Raw genomic sequence first — 9,269 nt, 5'->3', positions numbered from 1 at the left:
TATTGGTTATGAATTGTGACTGTAGCCCTAGCTGTAGTTTAAAAGTGGGTCTTGAATGTCATTGACAAATATGTAGTTAAATAATGATTCGTCACGAGATAATCATATTATAATATTAAGCAACTACCAGCATCGATATCGTTCGATCAAGATAAATAGAATTGGTTATTTTAGTAATGCTCTGTGGTTATCGTTATACGTTTTGTTCCTTTTTATACAAAAATGTACCAATGTCTTTATTATTGCTGTTGTAACGTTAGATTTCCGTTAGGTGCACATCATTATTTAACTTATAGTAAAATAACCCAATAAGTTACAAAATACCAGTAATAAATCTAGTATATGTATTATATTAAGGCATATATTTAATCTGTTACACTTCAGTGATTTAATGCTGTTAGCGCCCCGAGTATTACCGTTTGTCTAAAATAATGCAACGAATTACGAAACCTACGTGAAAAGCCAAGTAGAAAAGGTACAACTTTAAGATACGGCTGTTTAAACATCTAACTTCAGAGGTTTAATTAAATGATGTTGCCGTTTTATGTTGTTTAGTGCTGAAACCGCTATCCAGACAGTATACTAATTATTTGATACCATAAGTGCATGTAAAAGCAATATGCAAATTCAGTTTTTGTTATAAAGTAGTGATAACTTTAGGTCGTTTGAATCCTCACCTTCATTTAGATCCCATCAACATTTATTTATTATAACGTTTATTAAAATTTCTTACGTAGGACTGGCTATTTTTGGTTTTAAAAATCGACTGAATCATGTGGTTTAAATATCTGAACACGTTCGATTTACTTATCTAACGTTAGAGAACTGAAGCACATTGTTTTGAAGGTAATAAGTCAGGAAACGCTATAGCCTATCGCTCGTGGTCTATTGCTGATACTTTGTCTATTCATTAATTTCGTTAAAAAGTATCCGCGAGGAGAAAACAAATCAAAATTAAGTTAACAATTTTATTTGAAAACATTAAATATGTTTTTCTCAAGGAGAGATATTTCGGAATCGGCACGGAATGCATTGCAATACTGAAATACACCATAGAAAAAGGCAGTGGATCGCGTTGGGCGCACACATCTATTTGAAATATACATTTAAGACGTGATTTCAAAAAATAAACCAAACAAATTAAATGTGTAATTATTATATTATAACTACTCAGTATTTTATAACATAAAACAGACATAGTGTTCGAAACCTCTGAATGGATTGTGATATCCTAGGATGTTTAAACTGCGGCATGCAAAATGTAGTTTTTTGACAACAAAAAATAATAATAAATATAGAAACTTTTATATTCAACAACAACGGTACATACAACACTTACAAACAAGGAATATTGGACAGTTTTACAAACACCATGGGTCCCTTTTACCTATACAGATGAGATACGTCGTTGTCCACACATGTTTCATACATAAAAGTTATCCCAGAACTACGAATCTTTATAAAATCTATCAGACTACATAGTGTCCAGATTATAATGTATAATATAGACATGACCTCGATAGCAAGGGCCTATAGAAATCCTACAACATGCGTTCCTTTGTTGAAATACTCTCACCCTCCTGTAATTCTGACAGAAACACATAGGCAGAAAATATAAAAAGCGTAACGGAATCGAGCTTCATATATCTCTTATAAACTGACGCATTTGGACGCATCACAATAATTTATTATATATGTATATATAAATTGAATATATTACATTATAGGGCGTGTTCTCCATACAACAGATACTTTCATTGACAGCAAAGAATATAGTTGGTGGGGAGATGGTTAACTGGGTGATGAAAAGTCCCAGATGGGTATAGCCTTGGCGAACAGTTTCTCCCGAAAAGAGGTCGTTTATTTTCTCATAATAATGCAAGGGAAACTAAAACGAAAACGCCAGTTCATTTCCTTTACGTTCTTCGTTTTACTTTGCTTTGATAGTTTCTAAGGGATCCTTGGCCATTTATTTTGGACATTTTAAAAGAACCGCGCCTGAAAATGTGTCATGGAAAAAAACTGCGCTGATCTAAAAATGTCCTTGTCGCGCACAGAGTCTCTGGAAGTTGACGTCGACGGGAAGGCCGGGTGTTTTAAAAAGGTAGAGTGTCTAGAAACAATTTGTCAATTATTGCTGGCGGAGGAACCAAGTCTTCAAGTTTTAAGTAGAAGATGCGTTGCAGACCTTGTGTACAAAGTGTGCGAAGTTCCGGTAGTTTTCCCAAAAGTTTTGATAAGTAGTTGGGACGATTTAAACCGCCGCCATTAAATGTCACTTGGTCTTTAAGACAATTTACAATCTTGTTTTGAAGTTCCTCCACTCTCTTGGGTTCTTTTAGTCCATGTCGCTCTGTAATAAGAACATTTACAAAGGTTATTATCAAAGTATATTGCGGATTAAATTAAGTCACTGCCATGTGAAGTGCAACCGGAAAATAAATAACTGGACATAAAAGCGAACATTTCACGAGTCTAGTTTCACGCACCTGTCACCATGGCAAGCGCAGCTATGCAGGAGAAGGCTGATATATCGATATTCATGCTCTGGAGGTTGGAAGAAAACTCCACAATAGAGTCAATCCATTCTCCGAATCCGCGAACACACTGTAGTCTGTGCAAGACCACCCCGTTGCAAAAAATCAGCTTTCCCTCCATCGGATTAGACCTGCAGTTAAAAATGGGAGGGGGGAGGAATTATCAGTCTGCTAATAATTAGATGATAAAACGCAGGACAGCCGAATGTGCAAACGGGGAGCTCAGGAGATCTTAACTGCAAGAAGTTACCTGTAAGCCAGTCGCAAGACAAAAAGTTCCAGGAAGGCAGATTCAAAGAGGAGATCTTGATCCTGTTTGGGGAGATCAGCGAACCCCGGGATCTTCTCCGCCCAGCCTCTGATGATCTCCATGGAGCCGGTCAGGAGATCATAGAATTGCTGGATGTGCTGCGTGTCGTCTCCGGTCATTTGGTAGTCAGGGTTAGCCTGAAACTGGAATTTAATTTAGAAAGTGCTTAATGAGGTCGTTTAAAATATATAACCCGTGAAATTGCAAAGCCCATTCCAAGCAGGACAGTTGGGTTTTCATAACAATTAAACCTCTCTCTGGCCATTATTGGGTTCTATGTTTCAAAGCAATTCACTCAAGTAAGGTATGTTAAATTAAATACGCAACGATACAGACATTTAGAGCAAAAGAGAACGTAGTTTTTTAAACGACACAGGACAATCTGTTTTGCAACGAGGTAACCGATAGCAGAGGTAGTTCCCTAAGTATTGGTTAGGCATGGTAATACGTTGTTCCAATGAGATTAGATATTAATGTGTTTTTCATGGTTCTCGTATACTTTATTAAGTCCAGAGACTTTCGCTGAGTCTTAAACGATCAGAGTCATTTCGATTAGCGCCATACCCACTCGTTCATCTCCTCATTATAGCGCTTGCCTGACTGGAAATTAAAAGCGTGTTAGTAATCGGACTTACTCTTGAGTAGTCCAAGCTGGACATGGACGGGTTTGAGTCCACATGAGCCCGTACTAGGGCACTTATGAGACTCACTGGGGGCGAGGGTGGTGACGGATCCTGTGGACTTTTGGGTTTGGACGGCAGACGCCCCCTGCGACCCTTCAGACTAGCAGTCCGAACAACTAAAAAAAAAAAAAAAAAAAAACTGAATTTCAAAGCTGAATATTATTGTTTTGTGTCGTACTCAAGATTTAATGAAGCAGCGATGTTCACTATGCAACCCTTTTACGAACCCAATACTAAATGCATCGCTTTCCATATCAAATAGGCTCAGAAACGTTAGTCACAGTTAATTTTAAATATCACCGGTTATTAAAATATGAACATAAAAAAATGACAGAAAAAGCAAAGCGTCTTACCTTCTTTGACCATGCCGACAACAAGGCACTTCTGAAAACGACAGTATTGGCATCTGTTTCTGCGACGCTTATCTACCGGGCAATTTTTGTTCGCTAAACACACATATTTCGCATTTTTCTGAACTGTGCGCTGAAAAGGAAAAAAAAAAGAAAAGAAATTCAATTTTTGTTCGGCACACGATGACGAGCGTGTCACACATTTGGTCCCGGACAAAAGTGACATTCGACTGACATTTTTTGGCGAAATTAATGGAAGTCGAACTGACACAGTTGGAAACTATCAGCGCGACCCCATCGCTTTATATAGCTACGTTTTATATGCAAGGAGCAGGAGGAGACTTTCGGTAAACACAAATCCGTGGGCATTCATATTTTTACGTCCCTTCGAGACCCTCTCCATTGAAAGTGATAAGATTATTCAATCAGGATGGTGAAATAAGGAGACCACTTAATTTTACCACTGGGAATTCTGTTCCACTTGGTTACCCCAGACACGGTTCTCTGTCCAAACCAATTTAATTCTGGGGGAAAGGGCTGACTTAAAAGGCACCGGAGCATACACTCACACAGTGATTTCTAATTGTCGAGTAAGATTGAAAAAAAAATATATAATAATACAAAAATATATATATACACACACACACCTACGCACACACACACACATATACTTACACACATATATAAGTTCAGTTCAATTTTAATAATCCAATTTAAGAGAGTCGGAAAAATATTTATGTAATCGTTATATTAACTAAAGTCCATTTTGTTTTGTTGCTTCAGAAACACAATACGCACCGAGTGACCGTTAACGAGGCAATGTCATGTGGATAGGCCTAATAGAAAAAGTTAGGTCCGGTCATTATGCTTATACATCCATCTGTTCAAACTGGTAAAAACTTGTGTTACACTTATTTAACAGTAGTTGGGGACATGTGTTAGAAATTACAGGCAGTTTCCAGGCCTACCTTAAAGAATCCTTTGCAGCCTTCGCAAGTGCGCACTCCGTAATGCTGACAGGCGGCGTTGTCCCCGCAAACGGCGCACAGACCTTCGTTAGACGGAGATCCCCTCGACGGCGGCGACGGGACTTGGCTATCCATCAGCTGGTGCGCATGGCCAAGCTGAAGCGAATGGGGGAAGCCTATGGCTGCCTGCTTCCTGATAGCACTGGGAACGGCGAAGCTCTGGCTCTCTAACGCACGATGAGCTCCAGGGGTATCGGGGTTCATGGGCACGTGAAGGGGGCCGTCGAATCTCATTTGGCAGCTGGACACGGGAGTACCGGGTGGGGACTGTTTGAACGAAAACAAGGATAGCCTCGACACCGGGTTCTTGCGCTGATCTATCATGTGAGTGGTCGCCACATAGTTCTGGTGAAAACTGTGCAGCGATCCAGGCTCATCCCACATATGATTAGGTTGCACCGGGAAGTTTGGTGTGCTCGGTGTGTGAGGAGAGGAGGGCTTGTAATACATAGACCCGGAATGGGGCATCATCTCTTCAGATTGAGGTGGAATGTGGCTCTGTTGATGGTAGCCGTGCATCTGGATGTCCTCCACCTTGATGGAGGACTGGTCTCCAGAATGGGGCATTTGGTATATACAGGGCGGCTTGACGTCGTAAGTGGTGTTGTAGTTGTCCATGAATGTGCTGAAGCTGGGGAGAGAAGTGGTGGCCGTGATCTCGGTGTTGGTCAGGTCCATGCTAAACTTAACGAACTCGGGTGTTAGGAAATCGCAGCTGTACTCTCCAGCGGCGTGGTAGCTGTAACTCTGGGATGCGGGACTGGCTCCTTGAGGCGATGTCCCATACTGAGCCTGAACGCAGGGCATGGCTGTAAACAAAAGTGTCAAAATGCTCACATACTCATATTAAATAAAGTGATCTGCCCACAAAGTTAGGAAGTCACACAGAGCAATACGGTAGCTGTTTCTGGGCAGAACACACATCAATTAACATACTCATACAATCAGATATATTCACAAATAAATGTGATGTAAATTTTTGTGTGTTCTAATAACTAACAATCTTCGTCATGTTATGATTTGGGTCACTGCGAAAAAAATGCATTTTTTACTCAGTGGCGCTTGTTTGGACAGTGCCAAAGTTTTCTGGGCAATGGTTTGATTTACCGATCACCAAGTTTCGTTTGGTAACGCTCACAGAAGACATAGACTACGAGATTAGTTTGCCATACCTTCAGTCGAGTGACTGTTTTTCTGCGACACTTAAAATAGCAATACTATTTCTTGTTCTGATGAGCAATTTTCAAGAAAGCAGCTTTCTTCTGGAATCCTCCCCTAGAAAATAAAGACCAAAATAGACTCATTAAATTGTGTGTCTCGATTTTAAAATATTATTACTATTTTTATTTCGAACTGCATATTTAAAAAAAATACACTGAGAATTTACTACACTCAGTAGTATTATTCGGTTTTACGACAACAAGTAAATAGTTGTACCGGCCTCTTTTAGGCAGTGATGAACATGCCATCGTGTTTGATGTGTTATTTTTTTGTGAAATCATTACAGTAAACACAAATAGAACACATGATGTACTTAACAGATCTGATCAAATGAAACGTTGAAAGTTCTGACATGTATAAAGACACGACTATATATAGTTAGCAAGCAGACAGTGTACAAAAAATCTCTAGGAGTACACCTGCTTCGAGTATTTCGTGAGTTTTCGCTGGGTCCAAATTCTTAAACAAAGACGTATTTTTTAAAAATCCCAGTTTTTGGTAGTGATAAGCATATTTAAAGTCCCTAAATGCATAATCACTTTCCCACGAAAATGTGAATAGCAGTCGCAGACAATCCCAATTTAAATAAGTCATTTCCATCAGTATTTAAGATAAGTTTGCCAAATTTTCTTATATTCCGTACGGACAACAACGGCTATTATTACAATGTTATGCAAGATGTTTACAATTCTACCGCACATCAGTGATGTCCAATGAAACAAAATAAATAAAAAAATGATGTATTAAAGCCTTAGGTGAACTTTCTGAGTTGTAGTCATACATTAACAAATTGGTCAATCAGATAAAAATAATTAAAATAAATTTATGCCGTACCTTACACCTTCATCAAGGATGATGCTGCTTATCCATGCAGATGGAGCGCATGCAGTTTTCTGTAATTTAGATGAAGAATAAAGCCAAAAACCACAGGCGACGTTTCAGTTGTAAAGGAGTGCGGCTTTCATTCAGCACTGCAGGGATAACAGCACAGACTGACCCTTCTCCTCAATGTGCCTTTGTTTATGTGAGCTTCGAATACCAAAGCCCACGTGTCTAAAACCTGTACGTCATGCGCAGCGTCACTGATAAGCACCAATCCCTGCGTCGCGGGGGCCGACCTTCTCTGCGCTGTTGGTGCATGGCTGGAGCTGAGCAATGCTTTCAGGTAGCCGGCTGTCGCGGACGGGAAAGCTTCATACTTAAAATCACAGCAACAGGACTACTGGTTAACAGAACATTCACATTCTCTACCGACGTTGACTTTACAAAGCGCGACTGAAGACTGACTCACTTTCTAGTTACGCCGATGCACTTGTTATGTGTGTGGTCACCTCCGTTTACCTATTTAGAGAGAGGTGTTGTGGAAAGTAATTTATGCATTCAGTTCTCAGCTCTGCGAAATCAGTTGAGATGTATTTAAAACTAGGGATTGTCCATAATTTATAAGGAAGTAGCTAATAGTATGTTGTGCTGAATATTCAAATTATTTCTGGGCGAATTTCCAAATAAACTCAAATCATCTGGACGTGTTTTATTCTTCCAGTGCATTAATGGTCAGCATCTAGATTCACCTATGAAGCTGATAACTTAAGTGAACGTAGGCTGCACGAATGAATGGTGCTGAGTACGAAATTGTAGTGAAAACACCACGGAACCTGTGTCTTTGCGTGTAGTAGCCTATGCGCCAACGGGGCACCGATTTATCAGTTACCAAAATCAGGTGTCGGAAGCAGGTGGGTGTGTTCTTTGCGTGAGAATCGCAATTTTTCTAGGCGTCTGTGCAGTAAGCGCAAATCCCGAGCGCCCATTTACTGTGGAGCAGCGTCGATTGTCGTGGGCGAGGAAGAAAGAATGAGCGATAGACTGACTGCGCGTGACGCAAGGCACACGGGCTTTGACGCAACCAACAGAACCTGCCAAAAATAACTATTGGAGTCCTTTCTTTTGTTTTACAAAGCTTTCTTTTATTTTTACCCAGAACTTTATTTGTAGTGTACTGTGCCAATTACTAGTCGATACTGACTGTCAGGTCCTGCCTCCCGCCCCCTCACACTCACGCATCTGCTGATAAAGCGCAAATATTAGTTAATTACCCTGTTCACTTACTATATTTAGTATTATATTTATCACAGAATCAAAGGATAATTCAAAAATCAAGCCCATTCCGGTTACGATAGCCAAACGAAATACCTTGGTGTCTCCAACAATAACTTAAAAACTGAAAACATTTTGAAAACAACTCTGCTTTACAGCTACATGGTATGCAGCCCTAAGTACTGTGTATACGTTTGATCACTGTTGACAGCAGATTAGCGCCATTCCCAAAGCTGTCATTTCAGTTATGTGACAAAAGGAATGTATCAGTCATGTCTAAGCCATTGTGTTTTCAGGTGCCAGCCATTGCAGGTGTAAGGTGATACATTAAATAAGTATTAAACACACACGTCTTTAAAAGAAACGTTTATTTATTGTTCAAGATCATGCACATCTTATTAAATAGACCACATTTTGAAGTAAAGTTTAAACTGAAATGTATCACAAGCAAGTGAAAAAAAACTATGTTTATAGTAATACCCAAGAGGACAATGTTACTATCTGTATGTTTAGCTATATATATTTGGCTTTATCATATAGAATTTTATATCCAAATGTAATAACTTAACACAACAAAACTAGGAAACTGATACACAGTATACATGCTGCTGTGGTACTAATTAGTTATTATAACATTTATTCATATATACTACATAGTTTTGGGTAATTGCTTATTGAATCATATATAACACTTATTAGCATATGCAGTGGGTGGCACAGAGGTGCAGTGGGTGGCACAGAGGTGCAGTGGGTGGCACTGCATCTCAATCTGCAGGGTTAGGGGTTTGAATTCTGCTCTTATTCACTGTGTTTGGAGTTTGCATGTTATAAACCAGTACTGTCAGCTTTCCTTGTATAGTCCAGTAAGTTGCAATCAGGCTAACTGGATTGTTTGTGTGTGATCATTCACGTTAGCACCCCTTGATTGACTGGCATATGGTCTGGGATATAATATCTATACCATGGATGTTATGTATGCCCAAGCCTGTCTATGTTAACATGAAAACATTTACTACATACACATAGATGATCGCTGTATGAATGCT

The 9,269-nt window shown here is 39.5% G+C and overlaps 1 protein-coding gene across 1 annotated transcript; it reads right to left on the bottom strand.

Annotated features, from left to right (window-relative positions):
* Window positions 1–954: 954 nt before the first annotated feature.
* On the bottom strand, window positions 955–7,231 carry nr4a2a (nuclear receptor subfamily 4, group A, member 2a). The gene is made up of 8 exons (XM_049017327.1): window positions 6,964–7,231; window positions 6,081–6,183; window positions 4,849–5,717; window positions 3,884–4,013; window positions 3,483–3,646; window positions 2,788–2,990; window positions 2,490–2,668; window positions 955–2,353 (listed from the first exon to the last, which is right to left on the bottom strand). The coding sequence occupies exons 3-8, from the start codon at window positions 5,713–5,715 to the stop codon at window positions 2,097–2,099; spliced, it is 1,800 nt and encodes a 599-aa protein (XP_048873284.1). The 5' UTR covers window positions 5,716–5,717; window positions 6,081–6,183; window positions 6,964–7,231; the 3' UTR covers window positions 955–2,096.
* Between the last annotated feature and the right edge of the window lie 2,038 nt (window positions 7,232–9,269).

Source organism: Brienomyrus brachyistius, chromosome 1 (genome assembly GCF_023856365.1).
Source record: "Brienomyrus brachyistius isolate T26 chromosome 1, BBRACH_0.4, whole genome shotgun sequence".
Lineage (NCBI taxonomy): Eukaryota > Metazoa > Chordata > Actinopteri > Osteoglossiformes > Mormyridae > Brienomyrus > Brienomyrus brachyistius.
This window is presented reverse-complemented; position numbering and strand designations above follow the sequence as displayed.

What these genes read in the sequence shown, in the direction of transcription:
- nr4a2a (XM_049017327.1), bottom strand. Translation starts at nt 5,715, where the DNA reads ATGCCCTGCGTTCAGGCTCAGTATGGGACATCGCCTCAAGGAGCCAGT. An exon ending in GCTGCAAAGGATTCTTTAAG is followed by an intron (nt 4,014 to 4,848) that starts GTAGGCCTGGAA and finishes TTTCCTTTTCAG; the next exon opens with CGCACAGTTCAGAAAAATGC. An exon ending in GTCTTGCGACTGGCTTACAG is followed by an intron (nt 2,669 to 2,787) that starts GTAACTTCTTGC and finishes TTTTAACTGCAG; the next exon opens with GTCTAATCCGATGGAGGGAA.